General features: G+C 45.9%; 1 protein-coding gene across 4 annotated transcripts in view; it reads right to left on the bottom strand.

The window, feature by feature from the left end:
• Window positions 1–13710, bottom strand: part of St6gal1 (ST6 beta-galactoside alpha-2,6-sialyltransferase 1) — a 140004-nt gene that overhangs the window by 23875 nt on the left and 102419 nt on the right. For all 4 annotated transcript variants that reach the window (XM_041678067.1, XM_041678068.1, XM_041678066.1 and 1 more), the window contains one exon: window positions 9467–9564. In XM_041678067.1, the coding sequence (XP_041534001.1) occupies window positions 9467–9564 (98 nt within the window). The remainder of the gene's footprint in view (window positions 1–9466; window positions 9565–13710) is intronic.

Genomic DNA, 13710 nt, shown 5'->3' with positions numbered 1-13710 from the left:
TTTTCACCCACAGAACAGCTATTGTGGTTTCTTTACTGAGCCTATTATCTATGATTAAAAGTTTTATTTTGATACTAAAAAAAAATCTTCAATTCAAAATTTGATTTTTTTTAAAGCTAAATCTAACAGAGATGGAAAATGGAGTGTAAAGTCCTATTCTTATAAAAGCTACGAACTCACTGTAATCTGTTAAGGATGATTTTTTAAAATGCAAGTTAATGGTCAGTCACCTTGAACAGGATGGAATGTACAGTCCCAGTCTTTAAAAAGCTGCTTGTTGTCGACTATCAAGGAACACAAGTGAACAGTCGGTCACCTCATAAAGGATCCAATGCTTTGACACGTCCAGAGTTAGCGTCTTATATATGTTTTCAAAGTTAAGCTTGAAATAAGTAACTAGAAACAAGCCATGTCTGTCTAGTTTAGATATACGTAACAGACAATGGTCCTCAAACGCTGCAGAGATCTGAGAATTCGGCATTTATAATGTTTACTAAAAAGAAGCCTTTCATGAGAGACATGCCAGCTCCTGGCAGCACACCTATCTCTTCAAAAGAAGATGATAGGCGCAGAAGAACCTCCACCTGGAGCTTGCTGTAAATGTGGCAAAGCTGGCCACTGAGCCAAAACAAAACAAAAAGCCCCCCACAAAACTGCCTTTCACCTCAACTGCTGCCAAGACCCTGTCCAGACTGTGAACAAAGAGGACACCGGGGAGTCGGCTGTGCCTCTTTACCTAGATGAGGTAAGTCGTCATCCCTGCCCCCCACCCCCTCCTACACACACACACACACACACACACACACACACACACACACGAGTTCCTACTCCATGGCAGCCACCTGCCTCAGCCGCTGAGGCAGTGAGTTACATCATCACCTGTTGCCATGTGCACCCCTTAAAAGTGTCTGCCAGGCACAGCGCGCTCTCTCTCTCTCTTGTCTCTTGTGTCCCTCCTTGCCTGTTCGTTCTGTCTGCCTGCCTGCCTGCCTCTCTCGTGCCCCCATTCTGAGATGGCCTCTCATTTTTTTTTCACTCTTCCTCCCCCACTCCTCCAATAAACTTTCTTTTATTGATTTTTATTGACCTCTACATTTTTTTCTGCTCCCCTCTCCTTCAACCCTCTCCCAAGGTCCCCATGCTCCCAATTTACTCAGGAGATCTTGTCTTTTTCTACTTCCCGTGTAGATTAGATCTATGTATGTCTCTCTTAGTGTCCTCATTGTTGCCCACTAAACTTCTTACACACACAAAAGAGCCTGCTTTGCAGTGACAGCTCCAGCCATAGCTACTCGTGGACCTGGTAAATGATTAGATGAAAAGAGAGGGGTTTAAAGTTGCAAGGGTCTAAGAAGGGGATTTCTGAGGATGTGGAAGCTTAAGTAGTAAGTTCTACAGGTCTAAGGAAGTCATCTAAGGGATGTGAAAAATGAGAAGAGCTTCAGATTTCTTTCCTTTCCACTATGCTATTATTATACTAGGATGTCAAAAGGTCGGAGCTTTAACATTGATCAATGGGGTTCTGATAAGCTGGTACAGCACTGACGCTATGCTATTTTCAGTCACAAGTTCAAGACCTCAAATTTTCTTTGGTTGTCTACTAAGTATAAACTTAGAGGCGCTGTTCATTGGGCTAAAAGCATCTCTGTCCAATCTATCTATCCAGCCCTCTGGACAGAAGAATGTTCATGCTTTTTAACCCCGAGTCCTAGCTTTTGCTGCTAGGCGTGAGTGGACTCCTGCCGCTTCACGGCACCATTAGCTGCTTTTCTACAATGTGGATTTCAGTACAGATTGCAAACAAAAATAATGCTAACATCTAAAAGACGTTATCTCTTTTTGTGAACTAAAGAAATTCATGGAGGCCCCCAGGAGTCACAATCCACCTCTCACAGCCTCCAGAGAATAAAGCCTAAGTTTCCCCTCCTGCCTAGAAAACAAGAATGCCTCTAACACAGAAGTGTTCTCTAATTACTGTATTTGCAGTAGTAATAAAAACTACTCAAAATGTTCCCTAAATTGTTTTGAAAGGACTAGTTGTCAATAACTGTCTCCTGAAAGGGTAAAGGGGGAGATGTGGACTTTAAAATCTCCCTGGTGGAAGCTGCTTTTAACAATGAAGAGGAAGTATAATGATGATGGCCATCGCCCAGTACCTGTATCTCTGTGATAAGAAACCACAATTAGCAAGACTGGATCTCTATCTAGGCTAATCTAGGACTGTGTACACAGCTGCCTGTCCTGGGGCTTAAGAATGGGAGGTGGGTGCTTCTAAATGCTAACAGTAGTGACTGGCCTAACTCAACTGCATCTTACCATCCAAACCTTTCCCTGAATCTCTAAGTCACCCTAGACTGGCAAGACCCAAAATAGTGGGCTTCTACAGTGAACACAGTGGTGATCTGGGGTGGGGGGCAGGTTTGGGGGTTCCTCCTGTGCACCTCCAAAAAAACTTCCCTTCCAAACCTACACTGGCTTTCAGACTTACTCAGCTCCATCCCATCTACAACATGGGAAGAGGAAAAATGGCTGTGCCCTGCTCCAAGTTATTCTGTATTGTATAAAACGGTGGTTTATCACACTGGACACTGCACCGAGAGAAGCCATTTGCAATAATTTTTGGTACCCATCTTAAAGGGGGAGGATGGCTCTGATCAGTGTGGATATGCCCAGTGTCATTCACACGGCACAGAATTAATAACTGATTCATTCCTGGGAACAGAAAGGGTGCCGCCCTGTCAATTTATCGGGGTGAATGGAGAATGATGCACACGGGCAGATGAAGGTCACATCAGGTGACAAACCAGACCATAATTTGGGAAACCTAACATTACAATGGCAGTAACCCCCACAAACCTGTCAGCTGGCCACCTAATATACATGCCAAGTAAGCAAGTGGCAGAGAACTCCCCGCTGCTCCAGAAGCCATAGCTTGACTCAGTCCTGCTTTGGATGCGGTCTACCGGAACTGCCATCTCCACACCCTCCTCCCGTTCGCCCACCTGGAACTGCCATCCATCCATCCATCTGTTCCTTCATCTCGAGCTGGTCCTGCCCTTTTGCCTGAACAGCTCCACTAAACGCTATAGCTCAGCTCTGGTCCCGAAGCCTAACACTGGTAGTTTCTCCGGCTTGGGTTTGTTTAGTTATCTCATTCCCTGCATTTCTGTCAGCTTCCCCTCTTAAGGCTTCATAGACCTGCTGAAGTTCACCGGAGCCACCTCTTAGCCCTGTCTGTCACTCTGCAACCTGCGCGCGCGCGTGCATGTGCGTGTGTGTGTGTGTGTGTGTAGATGGACAGATTTACTGTATGAAGTGAAATGTGTAATCTGAGAGTTAATGTCAGTAACTAAGATGGGAATAAAAGAGCCATGTTTGCTTTGAAGGCGAGGGCTGCCAAGGAAAGCAGAAGCGTTGGTAAACTGTTGTCCCTGACACCACAATGGTTTATGAACTGTTATTCAATAAATCCTGACATTGTGCAAAGCCACTGTAGTAGGCTACTGAACTACAACTATACCATTCATGAAAGTACTCTAAGAAAAAAAAAACTCTAATTGCTAAAATTATTTCTTTCCATTTACTGGCTTACAGGCAAGTACATTTCTTATAGGAGGGATTTTCTCTGAAATTTCTTTTGGCAGACTTCCTTCTCTCCTACCTATACTGCAGGATGCAAACTCAGCTGGAGTTTCTAACCATTCCCTTCTCTAGTCCCTCCAGGCTCTGCAATAGATTCTTTAGCATATCTGCAAAACTGCGGGAGAAAAAGACTGGGACCTGATACCCCACTTTACCATGCTGGTGGCACTGTCTGGGTTAAAAGACACCACCATCCAAAGACCCTTGAGCCTCGCTGGAGGGGACCATACCCCGTGGTTCTCGGTTCTCACCACAGCCACGGTTGTCAGTGTTGCTGGGTTACTCCTGGATTCACCGCACGTAGCTCAAGGGAGCAGCAGACATTCCTGGCCAGCAAGTGGACTGTGATTCGTTGAGAATATCCTTTCAAGGTGAAATTCACCCGGCTCCCAGAGGTGGAGCCCAGTCCACTAGGTCCATGTAAGACACAAAACCCCCTGAGTATTATCAAACCCGGCTCTCCTTTCCACTACGTCTCTCTGCCTTGACTGCCCAATTCTAGGGCAGAAAGAAATAGAAATAAAACCTGTAGCTAGGACAGCATTTCCATTATACCACCTGGGTAAAATCAGCTCACAGTGTAAGTGCTACTGACTTCTGTCTAAAAGAGAAGTTAAAGGCTGAACGTATGTGAGGCATTTGTCTTTTACCCATTTGTAAACCTGTCAGGATATTGCTAACCTAACCAGGTTAACTCTTCAACAGGTATCCCAAAGCCTGTCCCATTATAAAGATTCTTACAACTGGGGAAGAGTTTCTAATGGCAAACACTAGACACAGTAGAACCCCATACTCCCTGTGTTACAGGACATCCAAACGGCATGTGTGCTAAAATATAAAACTGAACCCAAAAATGTTACACATCCCCAAGAGACAAATAAAATTGTTCCCACGCCAAGGCCATCCTCTATGGGCCAGACATATTTCTTTGCCTGGAGGATGCCTTTTCACTTGTGAACAATCCACCTATAACTCTATTCCTGTTAACTTGTCTCACAATGCCCACTGATATTTAAGGAGACTATTATTTTTCCAGCCGTCCAGAAAAAAAAAAACAGCCTGATGTCAGAGATAGAGAGAGCTCCTGGCTGGATACTATTAATAAAATAGTTCTTGTCTCAAAACCTGAGACTGTGGCCATCACCCTCTCTGCAAGAGGTCTCCCCAGTGTGGCTGTCTACAATAACAAGGATGTATACAACAACTGGGCAACCTGTCAAACAGCTAATGGCTTAAACTATACTCCCACAGAACAAAAAGTACAGGAACAGGCTATACTAATTAACAGGGCTGCTATTAATTCCCTATTGCTAATGCACCAACAATGATGTCGAGAAGCTAGAGAAATGTGCTGTGTGCATATGACAGTGGCAATTTAATTAAAGAAAAAAATCAGTTACAAAAACTTGCAGAAAGAATTACTGAAGACACAGCCTAGGATCTGAGGTCTTAGATGCTCAAGTCCAGGTTCAGAGACACAAAGTTCTTTTTCCGCTCCCTGCAAATCAAGATGTAGAACTAACTCTCCACTCCTTCTCCAGCACCATGTCTGCCTGTGTGCCACCATGCTTCCCCCTGTGACGATAATGGACTAAACCTCTGAACTGTGAGCCAGGCTTAATGTTGCTGGGGTCATCGTGTCCCTTCACAGCAACAGAAACCCCAACTAAGACACACACAAAGTAGAATTCAGCTAAGGGAGCACCACCTCCAAGATACAGCCAGTATAAGCAGGATGCTAAAGAAGACTGTCAGAGCAAAATTTAGGATGCAAAGATGTGAATGCTGTTTACCAGGCTTGACCGACCATCCGACGCGGCACTGACTGAACAACCGCGCCCATTAGGCCTGTCCTCGTACCAAAGGCCACGCCTCTAACAGGCAGCTCAAGGGAGCAGTTCTCTTCTTGAGAAAAACAAAATTCTGCCAGGAAGGCAAGATGACCCTGAGTGGCCTATGTGAAAGAAATAACGCTGTGTAAACAGAGACTGCTCATTCGTTTCCCGGCTGCCCAGATCCAAATAAACACACAGAAACTATATTAATTACAACACTGTTTGGCCAATGGCTTAGGCAGATTCCTAGTTAGCTCTTACATCTTAAATTAACCCATTTCTATTCATCTGTGTATCACCATGAGGGTGTGGCCAACCAATAAGGTTCCAGCGTCCTTCTCCTCTGGCAGCTACACGGGTGTCTGCTTGACTCTACTTACTCTCTCTATATATATCTCTGTTCAGATTTCCCACCTGGGTTTATTTATTCGGCTATAGGCCGAAGCAGCTTTTTTACTAACCAATGGTAACAAAACATATTTCCAGCATACAGAGGGGAATCCCACATCTCATACTGTTGTACTTAAAAGAATTCTTGAATCTACTGAACCACCCAGATCCCTGCAGCAGCTCTGGAATGCATTCTACTCTAGTGCAAACCCTTTTACAGGCACCAGGACCCTCCTCACTGTGTCCCTCGGGGTGACCAGATGGACAACCGTGAGTTAAAACTGCACATGGAACCATGGCAGAACTGTTCGGTAGTCTCTCCCACAACCTACTGCCACGGGACTCTTCCCAAGTCCTCCCATGTCCTCAGCAGGCTCTCATACAGGATTTCACGCAAGCTGTTTCCACATCCATCGCATCATTATTTACTCCTCCCCTGAATACACCCCTGAGTACACCTCCCCCAGGTAGCGTTCCAGACTTATCCGGAGTGCAGGGACCCCCTAGGCAGCGCTCTCCTAGCTCCATGCTCCTCCCTCCCTCAGTCCCTCCCCCACACTTCTGAAGTTCTCTTCTTGGTGTGAGTACTTGGTTTTATAGGTAGTCAGAGAAGAGAGGGGGAGGCTTCTGCGCAGGACTGCACTCTCCACTCCAGCTCACGTCCGCAGACACAAATAGTAAAAGCAGCTGACAACTCGAGACCTACATGACAAGTACAGTCGGAAGTGTTAGGAACTGCCCACACTCCAGAGCCAGGTGAGGCTCCCCCTCAGCCTGCCTGCAGTGACCCAGCACCAGCAGCCACCAAATGCAACACATTTCCTCTGTCGCCATCAGTCCATGCCATCATGGCCCTCTCTCTGTCTCTTGTGGTCCTCCCCTCCCCAGCTCAGAGGCAGCCTTTCATGCATGCCCCTCTCTCACGTGAGATCTGTTGCATAGTGTACTCTTTTGCAGCAAAAACCTCACACTACCTCCCACTTTTTTTCATCTGTATTTCTCAATGACTTTACAAGGAAAATGCTGTTATTCTTTTCTTAGAGAGAACTCAGGGATGACGATTCTGCTAGTAAAATATAGAGCTGTCCTCAGCCCTCAGGCAAGTTAACTGCAGAGGCCAAGGACTGACTGCTACCAATACCTAATACTCTAAACACTCGCTAAAAGAAAGGATGCACACCTGCATCACATGCTGGGTGAACAGATGCATGCCTGCATTGCATGCTGGGTGAACAGATGCACGACTGCATCATGTGCTGAATGAATGGATGCACACCTGCATCACATGCTGGATGAACAGATGCATGCCTGCGCCGCATGCTGGGTGAATGGATGCATGCCTGCATCGCGTGCTAGATGAAAAGATGCATGCCTGCGTTGCATGCTGGGTGAACGGATGCACGTCTGCATCACATGCTGGATGAATGGATGCACACCTGCATCACATGGTGAATGAACAGATGCACACCTGCATCGCATGCTGGGTGAATGGATGCACGCCTGCATCGCGTGCTGGATGGATGGATGCATGTATGCATAGTTTTTAGTCCATCTCACATGGAAGCAGAGGACAGATATCAGTGCTCCTTAAGGTGCTTCCAGCTCAAGGCAGGAAAACAAACATAAGGGGACCCTAACTCCATATCAGAATTTCCAGATGTGTTAATCTGAGTAGCTGGGAAGCCCAAGCTCACCCCACCACCACCAGGCAATAAGAAACCTGTCACCCTCTTCCTTCAGGCCAGTCCAAGCTCGGAAGAATCTCTCACTTCCTGTGTATCTCTTCCCTGTCAATCCCTCCGTCAGGCAGGCCTCCCTGTTGATATTTTTCCAAATCCAGCCCCTTTTGGAGTCAAGTTCAGAGAATCTTGTTAACAAAACCATTTCTTTAACATTTATCTCTTTCATTGTTTAAAAAAAGTGATATAAAAACCCCAAAATGTAAGGCTAGGGAGATAGTAAAGTGCTCCCTGGGTGTGCCCAAAGACATACGGTTCATTTCTAGCACCCACAAGAAAAGACAAGAGCTTGCTCTTGTAACTTCAGTGCAGGGGAGGCATAGAGAGAACCCTGGGGTTTGTGGTCAACAAGTGCAGTTAGTTTGCAGCCCTGGGTCCCTGTGAAAGATCCGTCTCAGAAAAATAAAAGAAAAACCCCTAGGTAGAACAACAGAGACATTGAAAGTACCAGGACACTGGAGACAGCTGCCAGAACAGAAATTAAAAAGATAATAACACAAAGGGTTAAAACTAGGCATTGTGATTCAAGCAGATAACTCTCAGCACTAGAGAGAGGAGAATTGAGAGTTCAAGGTTAGGCTGGACAGTATAGCAAGATACTGTTCCCCGAAATAATTTTACAGGGAAAAACAAAGAAACAAAAAATAAGTTTGCATGAACAGCAGTTCTGTTCCTTGCCCCCCGCCACCTTCTTTCAACTGTGGGCCTCAAATAGAAGGAACGCTACACAGGAAGCAGTACCGGGCCAGCTGGATGGTCCTGCAAGTCAGAAAGCGAAGAGAAAGAGGTACGCTTCTTTCCTTTGCTACGGACACATCACAGGGCTGGCCAAGGGATCGCTGTCCCTACTTCAGTGACGTATCTGGGACCCAGGAGATCAAGAAACTGATCAAGCTGGCAGTTTTGATGTGGACACACTCAGCACTGGGGCCCTGCTGCAGGAAAGAAAGCAAGTTCCACACCAGCAAAGTGCCAGAGAGGCTTTTCTGATGCTATCCAGGCCCTGGAGTGCTAAGAGGCAAACAGAGATTACACACGTACAGAGAAACAGCTAAGGGCCCAGCGTTTGCTCAGGAAAGAGCAAACCTCACTGCCAAGACTGGAGAGGTCCCAGCACAAAATTTATTTATTTGGAGATGGCGTCTTAATCCTGTCTCAAATCTCCTGGGTGGCTGGGACCAAGGCTGGGACCACATGCGCATAGCGCTGTGCCTGGCTACAGGCTGTGTAGAATTCGGCTTTTGTCACTATATTTAGTAACAGAACTTTTGGCAAGAGCATGTCTAAAGTTCCTGCTGGCGTTGAGAACGCAGCATGTCTACTATTCAGAAATACTTTGGGGAAGGACTGAGTCAACTTATGAAGTAATGTATGGATTCTGGTGCACACCCTAAAGACTCCTGGGGCACTGGGGCTGTGTCCTATGCTGAGCCGCGTTTTATAGCCCAGCTCGAGCTCAGAGTGTATCCCTGCTTACTTTTCACAATCTTTTTCCGTCTCCTTCCTTCTCCCCTAGACAGCCTGTGCTCCTCTGTCTCTTGTCCAAAACTACAGGCATGATTGCCTAGTTGCAAGAGAAACACGAACCCCATTTCCCTAGATCCTAGACAACTCCATCAAGGCACACTATCAGAGTGGAGACTATCTTAAGGACACATCACAAGGCTGGTCATGGGATCATGGTCCCGTCTTTGGTGACATATCTGCGACCCAGGAAGTCTAGAAACTTAATCAAGCCGGCAGCTTTGATGTGAATGCCCTCGGCACTGGGGCCCACTCTGTAGCCGTTTTCGTCTGGTGCACTATCTGGAGGAAAGAACTCTTACCTGAGGTGCACTATCTGCGGAAAAGAACTCTTACCTGAGAATTCATCAGGCGAATGGTGGTTTTCGTGCCCACATCCTGTTGGAAATTGGCTATAGGTGCCCCATTAAACCGCAGCACTGCATCATGATTGTCTGTAAACCACAGGAAACGGAAAAAGGGGGGTGAGTGCTGGCAATATGTAGGAAGACAGAAGAAGGGGAAGGGAGGCATAGGGGAGATCAAAATATACGCCGTCTATCTCATGATGTACAGAGGAGGTCGGAATCGTGAGTGCGGTACCTGACTGCAAGCCACTGCAGGAGCAACAATGTCCGGCCACTGATTATGAAGATCTTTCAGTAGCACCAGTGTGCTGGGACACGGCAGAAAAATGAACAAGGCCAACGTGCTATACTCATCCCAGACTCCTTTCTCAATTGCCAAAGGACCAGACTACACACACCCTCAGCATCACCAGTAGATTGTGTTTCTAGTCCTGCCGGATTATGTTGATTCTGTATCGTATGTGCGAGGTAATCCTCGCACTCTGAAAAGTATACAACGCTTAGCACCTACAAGGGATTCATTACGTCATCCAAGACAACCCTGAAGTACCTGTTCCGTTTAGGAACCTGAGGCCCACAAGTCTGGTGTGGTGAAAATGGGACAGGTCATAGTGCCACTTAAATTCCCAAACTGCAGGGTTGTGCTTTGCTCTTTAATTAAATGCTTTGTTAGAAATCAAATACTTCATTAATTCTAGTCAAGGTCAGACAGACCATCTCAAAAACACACAGTTACTCCCTGGTCCCTGCCTTCTTTAAGCATGATTTGCCATGTTTACGCAAGTCTCTGAATCTAACATTTGACTCATCTGATGGAGGTGACAAGCGATGGTTTTTAGGTACCGTCCCCATCCCTAGCCTCTGCGATCCTAAGAGAGCTCACTCCAACCTCACTTCTCAAACAGGTTTGGGGTTTGTTAGTAAAACCTGCACCAGACTGGAGACCATCCATTGTTTGAGTATTTGGTTAGGGCTGCTCAATATTTACACAGGTCAGATGAGAAGAACAAAAGGCATTCAGTTCTATCGGAAATGACCTGTGAAGGAGAACGTCTCCAGAATTAAGCAACACAAGTCCTTATCTTTATTGCAATTCCTCTATTTTTTTCTAACCCTCAGGAATCCAGACACCTTATTCACGGGAACAGCAGAACTGGGTTCCTAGACAACATGCCTTTGGAATGGTCTGGAAATGATACAGGATGAACATAGTCCAAATCTTATCAGCTTCCAGGCAGTGCTCTGCCGGGAGGGCGCAGGTGCACCTTACACAACACAGTCCAGATAGGTTCTTCAGAACCAGGCACGGGGTCAAAAGTAAGCAGTAGAACCCGCAAGAAAAGCAGACCTGTGAGAAACTGCACAGCTTTCCCAGTCAGTTCCCGGGAGGAAGGCAAGTGCTGTTTACAAGACAGAGTTAGAGGAAACCAAACTAACACCCAGAGCTGCCTGCAGCTGTTTCTACCCCAAGGGATACCACAGCAGGAGGAGCTGAGGAAGATCACTGTCACCAGTTGTACCCTGCGGGAGAAGAGCACCCTTCTGCTAACATCCAGCCACTTTGGGAATCATCTCCTCTCCTCTGCTTCATCCCCTGATCTCACAGGACTGGAGGGAAATGAAATCAAAAGCGCAGTTGGAAAGTCCCATCTGACAGGAGCTGAGACTTTCTGATTCCAGAAAACAACAGCCAGAAGTCATTGTGGGGGCACTAAGTGACCCTGAGCTGAGTCCCACCTTCCTCTTTCCCAGATACAAGCCAGTGCTCCCTTGAGCTGGTTCCAGACAAGCCACTGACACAGTTCAAAATTACAACTGGTATTACTTTCGTGGCTACTTTATAACTGTAGTTTTGCTGCTGCTATGAATCATACTGTAAATATTTGTGTTTTCTGATGGTCTTAGGCGACCTCTGTGAAAAGGGTCATTCCCTCCCCCGCCCGCCAATGGGGTGGCGACTCATAGGTTGAGAACCACTGGGCTGGGGACAGGGAAATGAAGAGAAGAAAAAAAAGATGCGCAGGTCAGCACAGAACAGAACAGGACAGGGGCATAAAATCTAGATTAAAAAAAAAAAAAAAAAAAAAAAGACTAAAATCCAAAGTTCCAAAGTCCTTATTTAGTCTGTCACTTCTCACCACTGATTCCTGTGATTCCTGGAGCTCTTTCTGGTTCAACCCCTCCCCCTTCTCCACCCCCTGGCCCTCACAATCCAGCAGGCTCTATGTTCTCCCTGCAGCTTTCATTTCTTGATTTTGCCTCAGGCCGTTGTTTTTCTTTCCACTAGGGAAGCAAGAAGAGACTAACCCAGCCAAATTCACTTGAGGCCAATATCATTATGAAACATAAGAGAAGAAGACCCAAAGTTATCTTTGGGTCATGTGACCACTTTCAACCCCTACTCTGTTGACAAGCAAGTTGTACAAATCTCTCAGCCTCCACAGTTAACTCCCAGGAACCACTAGGGTTCTAAGCCAGCAGGTACTGCACAAGGCATAGCCAGTTGACAGCCCAGCTCGTGGGGATGCGGGTGGGGGGTGTCCCTAGCTGAAAACCCGTGAAGAGCTCATAGCTTCTAGAGGAGAATGAGTCAGTTTTCTTTAAGGGTGTAGCCCCTAGTGGGTAAAAGCTGCAGTGGATGGCCGGTCCCACACCCAGGAGCATGTGAGCAATACAAACTGGAACGCAGCGAGTTATTAAAACAAGAAGAGCACTAGAAGTTAGGAGGAGCCAGGGATGGATCTAGCAGGGGAGGGCAGGGTGTGAATATGTTCAAAATAAACTATGTGCATGTACGAAATTCTCAAAGCATGAACAGAAATATATTTTTGAAACTGAGCGGTTGGAGAGACGGCCCAGCAGTGAAGAACACTGAATGCCCTTCCAGAGGATCCAGGTACTGTTTCCAGCATCCACATGGCAGTCCACCACTATGTATGTAACTTCAGTTCCGGGGATCTGATAGGCTCCATGGGCACTAGTCATGTACATAGTACATAGACATACATGTGGGCTAAACACCCAGACACAAAACTAATTTAAAAAGAAGATAAAAGCAGGTATGCCAAGCACATAGTGAGTACACAATGTATTATTTCTATTGGTGATAGTATGTTAAAAAATATGCTATTATTTGAAATAAAATTCTCAACTTACCTACATAGCTTATACACATTAGTACACTATCAATAAATAATAACAATTAATAATAATAATTAAAGGATCCAATGATTATGGAGCCACCATAGTCTGATTTGTGGAAGTACTGGAGTCCAAGGCATTGAGGAGTCTCTCTAGTGAACAATTTTGTCATGGATGAAAAGAGAGCCACAAAAGCTCATGATGTGATGACCCCAATCATAAAATTATTTTCATTACTACTTCATAACTGTAATTTTGCTACTATTATGAATTATAATGTAAATATCTCATCTGCAGGATAACTGATATGTGACGCTGCTGGGGGTTACAACATGACAGAAATCAATCACGTTTTGTTTCTAGAAAGAAGTCCTAAGAAACTAAAAGGGCAAAAACAAAAGTTGGGGTGGGGCTGGCCATTTTAGGGACCTCATTAGAACCACTACAGACTGGGAGAAAATGTGATTTCACCTCCTGCTCTAGATATACCAGTTTGGGTCTGCATTCCTTCTTTGCAAGTTTATGCCTGGCTTCAGGCCATTCTTTCTGGCAGTCACCAAAAGGAAATTAAAAGGAGTAAATGACCTCACCTTCTCCAGGACCCCAGCCTGATGGTGAGACTTTCTCTATAGCCAGAGTTCTCTCAGAATAACAGAAATAAATGGCTTTGCCCAAATTGGTTAGCTCTCAGTTGTGGGTCTGCCAATATGAACAGACTTTGTCTCTTTATTATTAGCTGCTAGGGGTTCATGAAGAGCAAACCAGTTTATTTTGACCTGGGGTCTCTTTCCATCACAGAGCCCTCTGAGAATCAGGCACAGGATTAGGAGAAGGCAGGCAGGAGTGCAAACACCTAACCGCTGGGTAGCTTTGCAGGCAACTTTCAAGAATCATGAAACATCTGGTGCTAGTCTATAACCCTCACCCCCACCTCGCTTTAGGAGTTCCTGCTGGAAGGTCTACAAAGACTCATCAGCGAAAGTCACTCACTGCCCAAGTCTGGGAACCTGAGTCTGACCTGCAGAACACACATCAAGGTGACAGGAGAGAACTAACTCCACGAGGTTGTCTCCTGACCTCCATACTCACACC

Source organism: Microtus oregoni, unplaced genomic scaffold, assembly GCF_018167655.1.
Source record: "Microtus oregoni isolate MIOR12 unplaced genomic scaffold, Mior012 000029F_ref0000214, whole genome shotgun sequence".
Taxonomy (NCBI): domain Eukaryota; kingdom Metazoa; phylum Chordata; class Mammalia; order Rodentia; family Cricetidae; genus Microtus; species Microtus oregoni.
This window is presented reverse-complemented; position numbering and strand designations above follow the sequence as displayed.